At 40.5% G+C, this 16,185-nt stretch overlaps 1 protein-coding gene across 1 annotated transcript; it reads left to right on the plus strand.

Moving 5' to 3' along the window:
• Positions 1 to 8,899: 8,899 nt before the first annotated feature.
• Positions 8,900 to 15,891, plus strand: SLC7A13 (solute carrier family 7 member 13). The gene is made up of 4 exons (XM_087706907.1): positions 8,900 to 9,695; positions 11,297 to 11,428; positions 13,682 to 14,046; positions 15,094 to 15,891. The coding sequence occupies exons 1-4, from the start codon at positions 8,981 to 8,983 to the stop codon at positions 15,325 to 15,327; spliced, it is 1,446 nt and encodes a 481-aa protein (XP_087563033.1). The 5' UTR covers positions 8,900 to 8,980; the 3' UTR covers positions 15,328 to 15,891.
• Positions 15,892 to 16,185: the final 294 nt, after the last annotated feature.

Here is a 16,185-nt window from a genome sequence, read left to right on the forward strand (position 1 = left end):
CGCCAACGGCACCGCTGGGCATGACGGGAGGAATGTGGGCTGCTGCCGCTCCCCTTCCCAGCGGCTGCGAAACGAAGGCGCTGCGGTTGCAAGGCAGGCGTAGGGAAGAAGGAAAGTTTCGGTGTCCCTCTCTACTCCAGGGGCGGAAGACGGGGGAAAAAAAAACCCCGCCTAAAACGTTTAGAAAGTGATTTGTACTTGTGGACGCAGGATAGGAAAGAGTAAGTTATGAGCAAGGCAGCCCCGGCTGTTCTTACTCATTCCACAGCTGCACGTGCAAACACATTTATGGTACTTGACTATTTCAATATTAAAAATAAAACCCAGTCCGGAAATGCAGCTCCCGCCTGTTATTTTCATAATATGAACCCGATAAGATTGGCTATATTTATTGGGAGTGGGAGGTGGAAAGAAGGCAGGGCACCAAGGAAAAAATGTGAATTGGCTCGCTGTTTGTTTTGGGGTGTGTGGTTTTTTTTTTTTTGTTTTTTTTTTTGCATTTTGAGCAGCTCTTTTATTTATTGGGCTTGACATGGAAACTCAGTGAGGCGAAAGGACTTCTAAGTGAGGGCGAATAGAGTAACTAACTGGGTTTGAAAATTCGAGTTTACGTTCCTAGAGGCGTAAAACACAATGGATGAGGCCTTGGGAGAATTTTGGAGAACAAGATTAGGATTGCGTTGGACTGAAATTCATACGACCACCAGATGGCAGCGGAAAGTTACAATACCTCTTAGTTGAGGTCTGGCGATATCTGGGAGGTTTGCAGCCGTATTCGATAGCCCCAACTTGCAGGTGCAGATATTTTGTATTTCGAATGAAATGTGCCTTGATTCAAAGTCCAAACCACTTTCTCTGAAAGAGCGAGAGCATTTATTTAAATCGCAATCCTGAGGATTGCTTACAGCTACAATGCAAAGTACAACCTCAGAGTTCAAACTTTTTTTAATTTAATGTGTAACAAGCTAATAGTACTGCACTACAGCGTTAGAGGTATACCTTTTTTACTGTTTCAGTAAAAAATATCTTGAAAGTCTTAAGTGCTATTGCTATAATAAATATTGCATAATGCAGGTACAATAAGCTTTGACATGCTTTTGGGGGGATTCTAATGCAATCCAATATATTTACTGGTACTGCCTTGAATATTCTTGTCTGACAATGATAATATTAATGAATTCTATTTGCATTGCCAGTGGAAATCGGAAAAAAATCTTTCAAAACAAGGAAATCCCATGGCTCAAGGCACCATTTAAAGTGGCATTTGAAGGAGAAAAATCAGAAAGGGATATGTCTACCTGTCAAATTGGAAATGACACAGTTAGGAGTAACCACTTCTCAGAAGAGTCCACAGTAAATTTCAGGAGCAATGTCAAAATAGCAGATGTTGATAATGTCATCAATTACAAATGCCTTAATTGTGTACCTACATTCCTGCTACAGGCACATAAAGTTGAAGCTGTTGTCCTCTTCCCGCGTTGCATCTTTTGCCACCCTTAATATCCTTCCCATTTCTTCCATTTCTACTTTTCTTGGTAATTGCTAGGAGTCTGACCAGATGCTTAAAATTAAATTATTCTCAAGTCAAAAGCACAACTATAATATTTTCAGTGGGACACTTTTACCTTCTGCAGGTGATGAGAAATTATTTCATCGTTTTCAACAATTTTTCTAGCGCTACCACATTGCCATGGCATAAGCCTTAGGTGGCATCAAAGAGAGAGAGAAAACTCCTTGCTTTGCCTTACTTTCATCCTCACCCCTTACCTGAGGCAGCTTAAAAGTCACCCTTAGCTGTCTGAATGTTAAATACTGTTTTCCCCCTTAAGCAGAAAACGAGCTGTGGCAGCTTCACTGTGTGTCTCATTGACCATCCAGTTGGTGTTATAATCGAGGATCATTAGGAGGTAGACCCTGCAGATAACAGAATTACAGGTTGGAAGGGATCTTTAGACACCTTATAAACTAACCCCCTGCTAAAGCAGTAGATCTTGCACCATTTTAGACATATAGGTGTCTACTCTTTTTAAAATCTTCTAGTGTTGCAATGTGCACTTTGGCACTTGAATTAAGCACACACATCCCATTTCTGTGGTTTTGGGGTGTTGTCTTCCAAGGCCGCTTGCTTTGGGAATGTGAGAATTGTTCTTTCAAACCTTACTGTCTCCATTTCCTTGCCAAGTCTCTGGAGATTCCCTGGCTTAGAGTCTTGAAAAAAGTCTGCTGTTGTGGCCCGCCATTGGAGTTGGGAGCAGATTTGAACAGTGAGGAGGTTGGGGAAGAACATGGGCTAGTCCTGGAGTCTGGGGAAGACCCTGATGAGGACTCTGTCGGAGAAAGAGAAGGGGACAGAGCCATATGCCAGTTATCAGCTGCCTTCAGAGTCAGATACCAGTGAGGCAGATGAACAGCTGAAGCCTGTTCTCAGTGTGCTCATTCACAGTTGCCAGACGAAAGGAACAGCTAAAGAACGGGTTGACTTGGGAGTAAGGTCACAGGTGGATGATGAATGGCCCCTCCCAGAGGAAATAAAAGAGTGAAAAAGGAGCCGAGTTTGCAGGAGGTAATTAGTTCACTTAATTGGTTTGTGACTCCATGAAACTCCTTGCCAAATTTTGCAGATATCAGCCTGGCAGCTCTCCAAACCAGATAAGGTCTTTGTCTTTCCTCCAATGAAAGACTTTGCTGGATGTGAATGAGCAGAATTCACAGTAAATTAATAAAAGGGTTATTTTGTCAGGCCCAGGAGTTCGCTTCATGCTCGGGAAGTCTAGGTCAGCACAATGGTGAAGAGAGAGAGAGAGAGAACCAGCCCTGGTGCTGCTTCTGGTACCACATTCCTCATACCTGCTTTCAAACAGGTTTGACTCTATAATCCTTAGGCTAACTCTGAATGTAGCTGCACAAAACCAGGGTGGGTTTTGTCAAATGGCTAAAAATGCCACTTTATCCATTTTCTCCTCAACCCCAACCACCCCAAAGAGCGTTTCTATTGGTTGTTTCCAATATCTAGTGCACAGGTGTCAAACTCACTGTATCACGTTTCTGTCACAGGATGTTTTTCCCATTCTCAGAGTTGGGATGGATGTGATGCATCCAGCCTCAGGCCACCAGTTTGACACCCCAATTTTCTAGTAGCTTTGCATGAAAGGACAAGTAAATAAATGTGGTAGAAAACTGTCAAAGTGCTTGTCCGTAATATGTCTTAACTCTATGCATAATAAAAACTGCATTATTTGCTGACAACATTTCTGTAACAAGACAGAAGTCACTACAGTTAGGAAAAATTATACCAGTGTGGGTTTTTTCGCTGTCTTAGGAGTGGTAAGTAGCACTTCAACTTGACTGTGAAAGCGAGCCTATGATTGGCTAATAAACTCAGAAGCTGTTCTCCCACAGTGTTTACTTTTGCAATACTCCTGTGACAATTATCGCACAAGACATTGTGACTGCTAACAAGCAACTTGTGAGTTTCAGAAGCTAAATTTGAACTTGGGCCTCCCTATCATAGTTCAGCACTTTAATTGTTGTATCCCATCTTCTGACTTACCACAAAAAAACAGAACAGATGCTCAGATTTTAGTTGGGAGGGATAATGTAAATAATTGAAATAATTATGAAGTGATCTACTAGCTACTTTTTGTCTTTCTCTTTTGGCCATTTCTGATCTTGGAAGCTAAAGAGGATCAGGTTAGATAGTAGACACAGAAAGGTGTTGTCTAGTGTATGAAGTTGAATAAAGTCAATGGCAAACCCCTTCCATATTGCTACCAAGAAAATTGCATGAAAAAGTCTGTAAAATAACTAGAGCTCCTGCTTGACTTGACTTCTTTAGGTTTACTTTATTGTAAATTTAAGTTTATTCATCTTTTATATTCTGGAACAAGATTTCAACTGCACACATTTCCCAGAATATAGTTTTACACCTGATGGTTTTGTGCTAGCTTGACAATTATGCATACATTTTCTTGCCATCTGTTGTAATTATTTTTTAAACATTAACAAAAAGACAGTGTTGGCACCCCCTAAGAAAATATGGATGCTCTCTGGTAAGGCATATGTACAGATACTTGTCAGTTTCCAGAAATGGATAAAGTGCTACATCATTAATCTGAAGAACATGCTTGTCTCCAAAGAGGAATGCCATCTGTGATTATTCTAAATTTGTTGGGATATTAGCTACTAGCTAGTTTTCTTAATCCTGTTTGCCAATCAGCAGAAGTCAATCTATAGATTCTGTTTGAGTCCTGGTTTGTTTTCATTCTAAGTTTTAATAGTTTTGTTACTACACAAAGACTTCGTAACCATCTGTAATTTTGAAATTAATTAAGGAAAAAAATGACATGACTAGTTCATCATGCTATTAACGGGTTGTTTCGCAGGGACGCCATATCAAATTATGTTGCTGTTAGTTGCGAAGTTGTATCCGACCTGTCGTGACCCCATGGACAATGTTCCTCCAGGCCTCCTTATCTTCTACAATCCTCTGGAGTCCATTTAAAATCAGGCCTACTACTTCAGTGACTCTATCCAGCCACCTCATTCTCTGTCGTCCCCTTTCTCTTTTGCCCTCAATCGTTTCCAGCATTAGGCTCGTCACTAGTGAGTCCTTCCTTCTCATTAGGTGGCCAAAGGATTTGAGTTTCATCTTCAGGATCTGGGCTTCTAAAGAGCAGTCAGGGTTGATCTCCTCTAGGACTGACCGGTTGGATTGCCTTGCAGTCCAAGGGACTCTCAGGAATCTTCTCCAGCACTATAGTGCAAAGGCCTCAATTTTTTGGCGCTCATTCTTTTTTATGGTCCAGTTTTCTCAGCCATACATTGCAACTGGAAAAACCATAGCCGTGACTATGCACTTTTGTTGGCAGGGTGATGTCTCTGCTTTTTAGTCTGCTGTCTAGATTTGCCATGGCTTTCCTCCCCAGGAGCAAGCATCTTTTAGGTTCTTGGCTGCAGTCTCCATCTGCGGTGATCTTGGAGCCCAGGAAAATAAAATCTCTCACTACCTCCATTTCTTCCCCATCTATTTGCCAGGAATTGAGAGGGCCAGATGCCATGACCTTAGTTTTTTTAAATACTGAGTTTCAAGCCAACGTTTGCACTCTCTTCACTCGCACCAAGAGGCTCTTTAGTTCCTCTTCACTTTATGCTGTTAGAGTTTAATTTAATTATACATAAATTTAATTTCAGTAACTAGTAGAAAAGGGAACTCATGGAAACCTTAAGGGTTGCTGAGTTGGTTAGTTATATTGTGGTTTGGTGATCAAGTCTGAAGTGGGGCGGGGGGAGCAAAACAAAATGCAATTTTTGGTCAGTTTGCTACATTTCCTTATATTCACAGTCCTAGTTATTCTTCTGCCTTCTTCCCAGGAGCTGGCAACTAGGAATAGAAACACTGCTCAGTCCCTCAATTTTTATTTTAATCATTTCCACAGATTGCATGCAGAGTCTAACAAGGCAACTTGTCTTTAAATCTCTCTGGTCCCTGCCCAGAGCACAGATGCACTGGGGCAAAATGTAATTGGCAGATGCAACCATTCACATTGTGTTGATATTTGACCTGCTTGACCCATTGGCAGCTACATCACACTCCCTTCGGCTCCTGTTTATTTGGAGTCCCCTGGCCACGTGGCTCCAGATTCCAGTCCTAATGATGGAAATGATTTCAAATGGAAAAGAACAAGTATAACTCTTTCCATTTTTGTGTTTTCTTTGTATTTGTGAATACAGGTAGTCCTCAACTTACAACAGTTCATTTAGTGACTGTTCAAAGTATCCCATCTTACCACCAAACAACAACAACAACAACAAAACCAGGACAGAGATTGAGACTTTTGTTGGGAAGAACAATGAAAATAATTGAAATAATTGTGAAGTGATCTGCTAGCTCCTTTTTGTCTTCCTCTTTTGGCCAGTTCAGTTCAAACGACACTGAAAAAAGTGACCACCTATCACACTTATGACCATTGCAGCATCTCCATGGTCACATCATTTACATTATGATGCTTGACAATTAGTTCACGTTTATAACAGTTGCAGTGTACATGGGTGATGGATAATCTTTTGCAACCTTCCGACAAGCAAAGTCAACGTGGAAGCCTCATTCACTTAACTACCGTTGTACTAATTTAACAACTGCAGTGATTCACCTAACAAATATGGCAAGAAAAGTCATTAAATGGAGCAAAACAAATTTAACAAATTTCTCACTTAGCAACATAAATTCTGGGCTCAATTGTGGTCGTCAAACAAGGACTATCTGTGCCTTGATTTGGTCTATGTCAGCGATGGCAAACGTTTTGGTCTTTGATGTGTCAAAAACTTGAAAAATGCCTAATTTGACTCTGCTGGCATGTCACCCCGCCCCTGAACAAAAGAGAAACAATTCTTTTATGTATTTGTTTATTTAAACAAAATACAATCCAATTATCTGTGTGACGCCCAGAATCTGCTGCAAAATGCTTGCCTTCAGGTGGAGCTTTCATTCCTTTGATAGATTCAGAGGTGGTATTCAGCCGGTTCTCTCCGGTCCGGGCAAACCAGTAGCGGCGGGTGCAGGAGGCTCTGTTCACCTGCCCCAACGTAATGCTCAAACACTGTTCATGTGCAGAAGGTGATGCACATACGCACACACAGTATGTGCAACTGAAGCGAGCGCCCATGTGCAGTCACATTCGCAAACCGGTAGAGAAGGTAAGTGAATCCCACCACTGGACAGACCCCTGAGACCACCCTGAAACAGCTCCAGGTTGCATGAGATCTTGGTTTCTTGAAACGACTTTGAGGAATGCTCTTCTGTGGCATTTGCAGCCATGTGAAAGCATGCTCCATTCTCGAATGTTTTTTAGAGGGCCCAGAAGCTGCACAAGAGTCTGGCATTCTCAAGTGGCATTTAAATATACATAAATGATTTTAAGAATAGTTGTTGGGTATTGGTCAACGCTGGCATGTCACCTTTGACATGTGTCATAGGTTCACCATCACATGGTCTAAGTTGTTCCAGACTGAGGAATTGTGTGGATTCTCTGAAATGCCCTGACACAAAGATCTCTGTGGTGCATAAATAAGGCCGCTCTTAGATCTATTATTGCTTAAACCAAGTATAAAGAAAGGCAGTCCTTCCAAAAACCTTTGTTTACGCTACATCTGTTATCTTTTACAATAACAGATTTTGTATTTAGTAAGTTTCATCCGAATTTTCTATCCATGTTGTCTCAAAGAGCAAAGGTGAAAGAAAAGGCTGTCAGCCCAGCTGCTTGCCTATCGCTTGTGTTTGTTTTGAAAGCATCCAAACAATGCTAAACTGCTGAGAGTAGCGTGTACTCTACAGAAAAATATCTACTGCCAACAGTTTGTAGGTCTTAGACTGCAATATTAAATCTGTCTGTTTGGTTATAATGGCATTTTGTATTGTACTTGTTAGGAATATAATCTAACGGTTGGGTTGGCAATATATAAATCATGTAACAATGTTGTACCTTTTTCTTTAAATAATACTGTAAAATGTGATTGGTTGCCGTTTTCCTCAATTGGCCATAAGAGGGAGCCAGAATTGCAAGCACATGACTGCAGAAATGATGTGTGATGGTCATACCTTTGAGGATAGGGGGTAGATCAGTTTCCAGGTCGTTGTATCTCCATCCCTAAACAACATGGTCACAAAGCAAAAGCAAAAACAAAACCCAACTGATTTACAATGGCAGTTCAAGTGCATTTATTAAGCAAATCCCATGTGTTAAACGGCATCATTGCGATTATTACCTTCTCCCAGCTTTAATTTGCTTGTTAGAAGCTGGCAGTGAAGGCTTCAAATAGTGATCATGTGACTACAAGAAACTGCAACCATCATAGTGCCTGAATTGCAACTGCAGGGATTCTGTGATGGCCACAGTTCTGAAAACTGCCTACATGTCTCCTTGTTTAGTGCCATTGTAACTTCAGTCACTGAACAAGTGGTCATTGAGTGAGGACGTCTTTTATATGATTGGGGAGTAAAGACAGTAAAAATGGCTGGTGAACAGTTTCATTTTAAAAGTTTAAAAATACTAAAAGCCAGCAGATAAAATCTCTAGGAATTTTCTTTGGACTTTTTTTTTTTTTGACAAACCAAATACGTGAAGGAGTTGTAGCATTGCCTCAGTCCAGGGTAACAGTTTGCTAAATCATTAAAGAACCAGTAAAGTTTTATGGCCATATGCTTCATTTAATGAGTAATCTGGGAGAATATTGAGAAGCACTTCATTTTGATTAACCAGGTACTTAGATTTGGTAGCAGACTTTGAGTAAAATATGTAGGAGGAAAATTAACATTCTGTCCTACGGATAGTCTTTTATCCTGTGCAATCTAGTGGAACATTAGAAAGAAATTATGTAAAGAAGGTTGGGACTCTGTTCATTTGTCTGCCCAAAACAGAATAGAATGAGATCCAATCTCATGTAAAATGAGAAGCCACAAAAAGTAAGATTGAATTAGAAAATGTCCAGGATGCTGCAGAGTAATCCTCCCTCCATACCACCACCCTAGTATATTCCTTTGAGAAATTGGGTTGAGGCTCAGAATGCTAGCAAGGGATTGGAAAGAATTCCAGAAGCCATAATTTGGGGGCTTTCTCTACATTGTTTTTTTTTCTTCTTCCAATGGTAGAAATGGTTCTGTCTAATAGCATATTAGACAGAAATTAAGTGTACAGATTTAGGAATCAGTCTGCCTGCTAACCATCAGCTGATAACTCTCCAAAAACTCAGTGGAACTGGATTATATTTCTTGTGCAGAAAACCCACAGATTGAACTAATTGTTCTTTGCAAAACCTGACCGTCTCCTTTGAACAGACATGGTTAATCATCAACCCCTTTTTTCCCTTTTAAAGTTAAAAGGACAGAGTTCTGAAATCACTTGTTTGCTTTCCACAAGAGAAGGGTGCCAGGTCTTCAGGTTACCCTCATTTGCTCACCCAAAAGCACCAAAAGAAAACAGAAACCATGGGGAGAGACCAAGGTAACCAGGATGCAAATGCCGATGAAAACAAGATCCATCTTAAAAGGACAATGGGCTATTTAGAAGGGGTTAGCTTCATAGTAGGCACAATTATAGGTGCAGGAATTTTTGTCTCCCCAACTGGAGTGCTCAAATATTCCTTGCTCAATGTTGGTGTGTCTTTAATAATCTGGACTCTTTCTGGCATCATCTCGCTGATGGGTGCTCTCTGTTACGCAGAGCTCATCATAGCACTGCCGTTTTCTGGAGGGGAATACAGCTACATAAAAAGAGCCCTGGGGTCTCCGGTGGCTTTTATCTTTTTATGGACCGCCATGTTTAATAGACCAGCCTCAAATGCCGCTCGAGCCTTGCTGTTTGCCGAATATGCCATTCAACCTTTTTATGGAGCGTGCCCAGCTCCTGAGATGGCAAAGAAATGTTTGGCTTTGGCTGTTCTCTTGTTCCTTGGGATTCTCAATGGGCGAAGTATCAAGATGGCTGCCTGGGTCCAGATCGTTTTCACCTTTCTCAAAATGATGGCTCTCTCCATTATTGCAATCAGTGGAATAGTCCTGTTGATCAGAGGAAAGACAAAGAACACAGCCAGATTTGAAAATGCTTTCAGTGGTGAGATTCCAGATGCTGTGCAGATCTCAGAAGCATTTTTCCAAGGGTTGTATGCATACGGTGGCTGGTGGTCCCTCGGCTACTTAGCAGGTATGTCTTCCATTTTCTTTGCCAAATCACTTGCTGTGCTGTCAATGAAATCTTGACTCCAGCTAGCCCTTCACTTACCACTCTTTATTCAATGACCATTTGAAGTTTATGCTGAACAAATTGTAGTTATGGCTGGTCCTTGGAGTTCTGGCTGTTCTAACCTTCCCGCAGTTATGTGATTATGACCTGGGCACTTGACAGATCATACTTAGGATGGTGTAGACCCCATGGTCATGTGGTTGTCATTTGAGAACTTCCCTGCCAGCTTCCCCAGTAAGTCAACAGGGAAGCCGGCAGGGGAAGATTGCAAGTTGCTGAGGTAAATCCCCTCCACTCTTCTACCCTCCCTCAGCCACTTCATGCTCATGCCATGCCACCCATCCTGACCTCACTTTGCCTCCCTCATGCACCCTCTCTAACGCTTGCTGTGCCCTTATACATTTTCCTCAAACCTCGCCATTTGAAAAAAGATGGGTTTCTTGCTGCTCCATTCAGTTCTCAGACTGAACCCATTCTCCCATTTAATTTAAATCCATTCAGTATACTGCCTCATTTATCACAGAACTGTATAAAAATAAACTGGCCAATTTCATTATGGCCAGTTTATTTTCACACAGTTCTGTGAGTCTAAAATAGGCCAATTCTTATTAATCCTGGTCCCGGTACATTCTTTTTGCAAATAAATTGAGAAAAATCCATATTGTGCAGAAACAACTTCCAGCTTCATCTTTATTTCTAAGAGTGATTGCAGTATATAATTTGTATGGCAGTGCTTTGACTGGAAATGTATAAAGGTAAAGGTTTCCCTCACACATATGTGCTAGTTGTTCCTGATTCTAGGGGGTGGTGCTCATCTCCGTTACAAAGCCGAAGAGCCAGTGTTGTCTGAGGACATCTCTGTGGTCATGTGACCGGCATGACTAAATGCCGAAAGCACATGGAATGCTGTTACCTTCCCACCAAAGTGGTCCTAATTTTCTACTTGCAATTTTACATGCTTTCGAACTGCTAGGTTGGCAGAAACTGGGACAAGTAATGGGAGCTCACTCCGTTATGCCGTGCTAGGGATTCAAACTGCTGAACAGCTGACCTTTCTGATTGACAAGCTCAATGTCAGCCACTGAGCCATTGCATCCCTTCAGAAATGTAAACATCGTAGAGCTAGCCAAAAAGTCTAATAAATCAATATTAAAATAGAAATGCTTTGCATGAGAAGCCATTTACATTTTAAAATTTGTTCATGTATTTCCTGTACCACTGTTCAGGACACAGCAGTGATAAATTATTAATGATGATGTTTGATTTGAAATCAAATTTAAAGCATTACAACAAAAACAATGATGACTAAAAGTAGTAAATTCAGGGGCACTGAACACTGCTTCATATATGCAGCATTTCAGAGTCCATGAACCTGAAAATGTTCTGGACTGTTCCCAAATTGCTTTTAAGAACCTGACAAAAGGATATGGGAAAAGCAGGAAAGCTTTTTTTTTGTTTGAGAAAAATTACAGAAAAAATGTTTTTAGTAAATACTTGGGATTGTATCATTTTTTGCTGTATAAATAGATACGTTTGAGTAATTTCTATTTTATGTCTTGCAGAGGAGATTAAAAATCCAAGCAGAAACATTCTTTGGACTGTGTTGACTGCACTTCCTTTAGTCATTATTTTCTATTTGCTGGTTAACATTTCATATCTGACAGTTCTCACACCGCAGGAAATTGTTTCCTCAGGTATGGCTGGGTAATCTGTATATAATCGATACAACAAAGAATCCACTACATAAGCTCAGATGAATCACAGGCAATGCATCCACATGCAGTAAATTATGGCACGAATCTTCTGACTGCCTTTGTAGGATACCACTTTCAGTGCACCTCCAATCCATAAGACTGACTTAAATTGTTCTTGGTTTAACAACACAGTGCAACAACAGTTGTTGCAAAGCTATCCATCCACTCCAATGGAAGTAAAATCAGATGACCAGTTGTTGGTGAAAGCATATATTGAACATTGGTTTATGTGGACATGCCTCCTTCCCCTCCCCAACAGTCTCAGTCAGGCTGGTCTGCCACCATTCTACTAGTACAGGGGTCAGCAACCTTAAACACTGAAATAGCCACAAAGATCCTAACTGGAAGCCCCCCCCCCCCTTCTATTCTGGAGCTGGCCTGAAGTCTGGTTACCCCATTGTAGAGTTTCCTCTTAGAATAGCATCCTTTTTCCTTTACCTGTCCTAACCGAAAACCGTATCAATTGTGGAGTCAATCGACAACAGGGAGCTGCAGCAGAGGGATGAAAGAACCACATGCGGCTCCAGAGCCACGGGTTGCTGATCCCTGTACTAGTATCTTCCTGCGGAGCTGTGTGGTGTAGAACAGGGTTTGTACTGGAGGCCCCTTGAGATTTCAACAAGAAAGAAAGGATGTTTTAGCATTGAGGTTTCTTTTGTTTTGTATTGCCAATCCTGCTTTAGCTGGTTGTAAATGGTTTATGTAGGCACACATCTCTCTGCACATGAGGGTATTTGATTGTCACCATTTTACATCCTCAATTAAATGATGGGTGGTAAATTTAAAGGGTGGCCTTTCAGAATTGCATTGTAGTACTAAACTATTCAGCCAACAGTGTTGCAAGCAATTTGATTGCCTTCATGTCTCCATTGTGCAGCTCAAAGAACTAAACGTTGAAATGACAAGACTTCATTCCTTCATTGCTTCCCAAACATAACATGGAGAAATTAAGAAGTTGGCATTTGTTATCTATCTATCTATCTATCTATCTATCTATCTATCTATCTATCTATCTATCTATCTATCTATCTATCCTCTACCTACCTACCTACCTACCTACCTACCTACCTACCTACCTACCCACCCACCCACCCACCCACCTACCCACCCACCTACTACCTACCTACCTACCTACCTACCATCTATTCTGAATGACTAGAATGATATATTCTATGTAGAACTGCTGCTTATGTTTCCTTGGACTCCCTTAATGATTCCAAACTTTTTCTTTTACCTTGATTCATTACAAGGAATTTTATAGAAGGAGCTGAAAAGGGCTCAGGAAGGAACCTAGAGATTAATCCAGACACCCACTTCCTACTGTGGTGTGTGTGTGTGTGAGAGAGAGAGGGGGGGGGGGGGAGATTGACAGATGCTTTCCCCATTGACTGGAATTATGTTGAAGAGGGAGGGCAGCAAAGCGAAAGGATTAAGCTAATTGCTTTGCTTAAACCTGTGCATGTCTGATAGTGTGCCAAAAGACAGGGCTTGGTAATGTGGTCAGCAAACTTCATGCTGGAATAACATATTAAAAATTATTGGTGTTTTATTAAAGATGTAATTGGTCCAGTTGAAGGTTTTACAAAACAGCTCTAGGCATTTAGTTTCTATTACCTCTGCAATATAAATACAATATATTGCATCTTTGCAATTGGACCTTGCATTCTGTCTGCCATCCTATTCCATTGCCATCATTACTTGAACTCTACAGAATTCCAGCAGATGTTTTCTCCAGGACAACCTCAAATAGAAATTATGTAATGAAAATTTCCCACAAGCCATCTAGGATTCTGAGTGAACACAAAGTTCCATACAAGTTTTTTTTTAATAACACTGTGGAAGTACTTTGCCATTGCTGCCTTCTAAAATAGATTTTTTTAAAAAGTCAATCTAATGGCCAGACATGAGAATACCTGGTGGTTTTCCTTCCAGCAAGATTACCTAATGATGGTTACTTGCTACAGGTATCACTTTCTTAGAGCTATGAAAAAGCGAAAGATTGCTGAGTTTTATTCAGACTTGCAGCTTCAAACAATGTTGCTTTAGTTACTCTGGAACCAAATCTTATTTGTTCTCCAAAGTTCACTAAAGTATATTAAGGTTCATTAATATACGAATCTGTGTGTGATATATTAAGGAAAGCTGTTTAGCCTTTGCACATAATCTGTTAACAATGCTGACATTTCCTTTCAGTTGTTGTAGCAGTGATGTGGGCTGAGAGAGTGATCCCTTCATTTGCTTGGATAATTCCTGCATCTGTGGCTATTTCTATATTTGGTGCCCTCAACGGCAGCGTATTCACTCTTGGACGGTTGAGCTACGCTGCGAGTCAGTCTGGACAGTTGCCCATTATAGTATCCATGCTTAATATCCACCATTCTACTCCAGCACCAGCCATGATTTTGTCCACCGTTATTGCAACTGCTTTCCTCATTTCATCTGATCTAATTGCATTAATGAATTATTTTGGATTCTCCATTTGGCTTATGACTGGACTAACATGCGCTAGCGTCATTGTCCTCCGATATCGAGAGCCTGATCTACTCAGACCATACAAGGTACATAGAAAGGAATGGAAATGTGTAACTAAATTTTTAACTTGTATTTTGTATTTTATTAGTTTGTCAAACATGTACAAGATAGCAGGTATTATATAAACATGCACATGAATGAAAGAAATGAACACAAATAAATGGGAACAGTAGGACAGAGATGGTAGGCACAGTGGTGCGCTTATGCACGCCCCCTTTATGACCTCTAAGGAATGGGGGGAGGTCCACAGGAGACAGTTTAAGGTTGAAGCTGAGAGGGTTAGAGGATGTAACAATGGAGTCAGGTTGCTGCTACAGTGGGCTTTGGGGCTTAAATTGTTTGAGATGGGTACTCCTACGTCCTTGACAGAGTGAGGGTTGTCTACAAGATCATATCCGCCCAGCTTGTATCCTGTTGTACATAATGTTTGGGTCTGGTAATCTTTGAAAGGTCAGACGGTCACCCTAAGCAGGCCCAGTGCCAATTTTACCAGTGGAATAGATAAACAAAGGAAGCTGCTTTATACTGAATCAGGTTACACAACAATCAAATCCCAGCAGTGTTTATTTTGATTGGCAATTACAAGTCCCCAGGTTCTCAATATTTTCCATTCCCTGATTCTGAGAAGCACATTCAACCTTGCTCTGCTGGGTTTGTACAATGAGTAAATTCTGTTTGGATGATAGAGAATGTGGAAGAAAAACATCACAGCCAATGCTGATTTTGCATTCATGAACGTCACCTTTTTAAAAAATAGCTTAATAGCTCGGTACTATATATAGTGGCCATATGCAAGATTGAGTGAATTCAGGCAAATTACTGTAAGATGATTACTTAAGCCTCACAGTTAAAGAAAGTGTCTTCAGAGTTATTTATGGATCTCCTAGTGACCATCAGCTGATTGTATGTACTCATAAAATCATAAGAAATAGTTGTCTAATGCAGCTCTGGCAAGATTGTGCCTAAAGTTGATTCATGTTCATGTATGAAATGTAATTTTTTTTGTGCATTTATTTCTTGCTTGTTCATCTATTTAACACCTGTTGTTTTAATTCTGTCTTTATATTTTACAGGTTTGTTTACCAGTTGCCTTTGGAATGGTGGCCATTTCCTTGTTCTTAGTTTTGGTTCCTATAATTTGGTCCCCGAAAGTGCAGTATTTATATGCTTTCCTTTTCATGGTTGGTGGGATTTTTTTATACCTACCCTTTATACATTTTCAAATACATTTTGAGTGGCTTGATAAAATGACTTGCTATCTGCAGCTGCTGCTCCAGGTTTGTCCTGCTAATTATAAATCTGAGTAATGCCAACATTTTAAACTGTGCAGTAGGAATAATACGTTCCTTGTGCAGCACAGCGACAGCTTCTGATATCTCCCTTCTTGCTATATATATATATGTATATGCATGTTTCTGAAATATATGTAGTTTTGTACATATACACAAGTGGCTTTTCATGAAAAGATTTTGACTGAATAGACCCTGCAGCTCAGTGTTTTCAACCTTGGCAGTATTAAGATGTGTGAACTTCAACTTCCAAGCTGCTGGCTGGGGAATTCTGGGAGTTGAAGTTTGCACATTTTAAAGTTACCAAGGTTGAAAAATATTGCTGTAGCTTTTTCCAAATCCTCTGAAAAACCTTCTTGGAGTCTAGGAGACTCAGGGGAATATAGTGGAAGAAGATTTAAAATAAAAATAAGACTTTAAAAAAACCCAAAAGAATTTAACATTGATTTTATTTGCCAAGTAAAAAATGAAAATACCTTTAACATAATTAAGGAGAAAAATCCTTAAAACCCCGAACAACTTTTAACAAATCCTTTGTTAAATAACAACTTTGTTATCCTTTATTAAAAGTTGGCATCATCATTATCAGGCTCATTATCATTATATGGCATTGATTTTTTTCTGTGGTTACTTCTACATCAACACTGTTTGGTTATTTTTCAAATGCCTTTTGTGCCTCTATCCCATGGGTGCCAAACTCGCAACATTACACTGCCTTCATGTGATGTATCACAATTCCTCCCCCCACCCTTTTGCTGAACTGGGGTGGGCATGGCCTGCATGTGCTGCATCCAGCCCCGTCGGCCACCAGTTTGATACCCCTGCAAGTCTATCCCATCTCAGTTACAGTAGTTTTCACCTGCCACTAAAGATCAA

The sequence above is a fragment of the Thamnophis sirtalis genome, unplaced genomic scaffold (genome assembly GCF_051295495.1).
Source record: "Thamnophis sirtalis isolate CommonGarterSnake01/CBP01778 unplaced genomic scaffold, rThaSir2_p1.2 scaffold_2, whole genome shotgun sequence".
In the NCBI taxonomy this organism is placed as follows: domain Eukaryota; kingdom Metazoa; phylum Chordata; class Lepidosauria; order Squamata; family Natricidae; genus Thamnophis; species Thamnophis sirtalis.

Excerpts from the sequence above, each read along its gene's own strand:
- SLC7A13 (XM_087706907.1), top strand. The coding sequence starts at position 8,981 with ATGGGGAGAGACCAAGGTAACCAGGATGCAAATGCCGATGAAAACAAG. Across the intron at positions 11,429-13,681 it reads GCAGGAAATTGTTTCCTCAG|TTGTTGTAGCAGTGATGTGG; the intron begins GTATGGCTGGGT and ends ATTTCCTTTCAG. Across the intron at positions 14,047-15,093 it reads ATCTACTCAGACCATACAAG|GTTTGTTTACCAGTTGCCTT; the intron begins GTACATAGAAAG and ends TATATTTTACAG.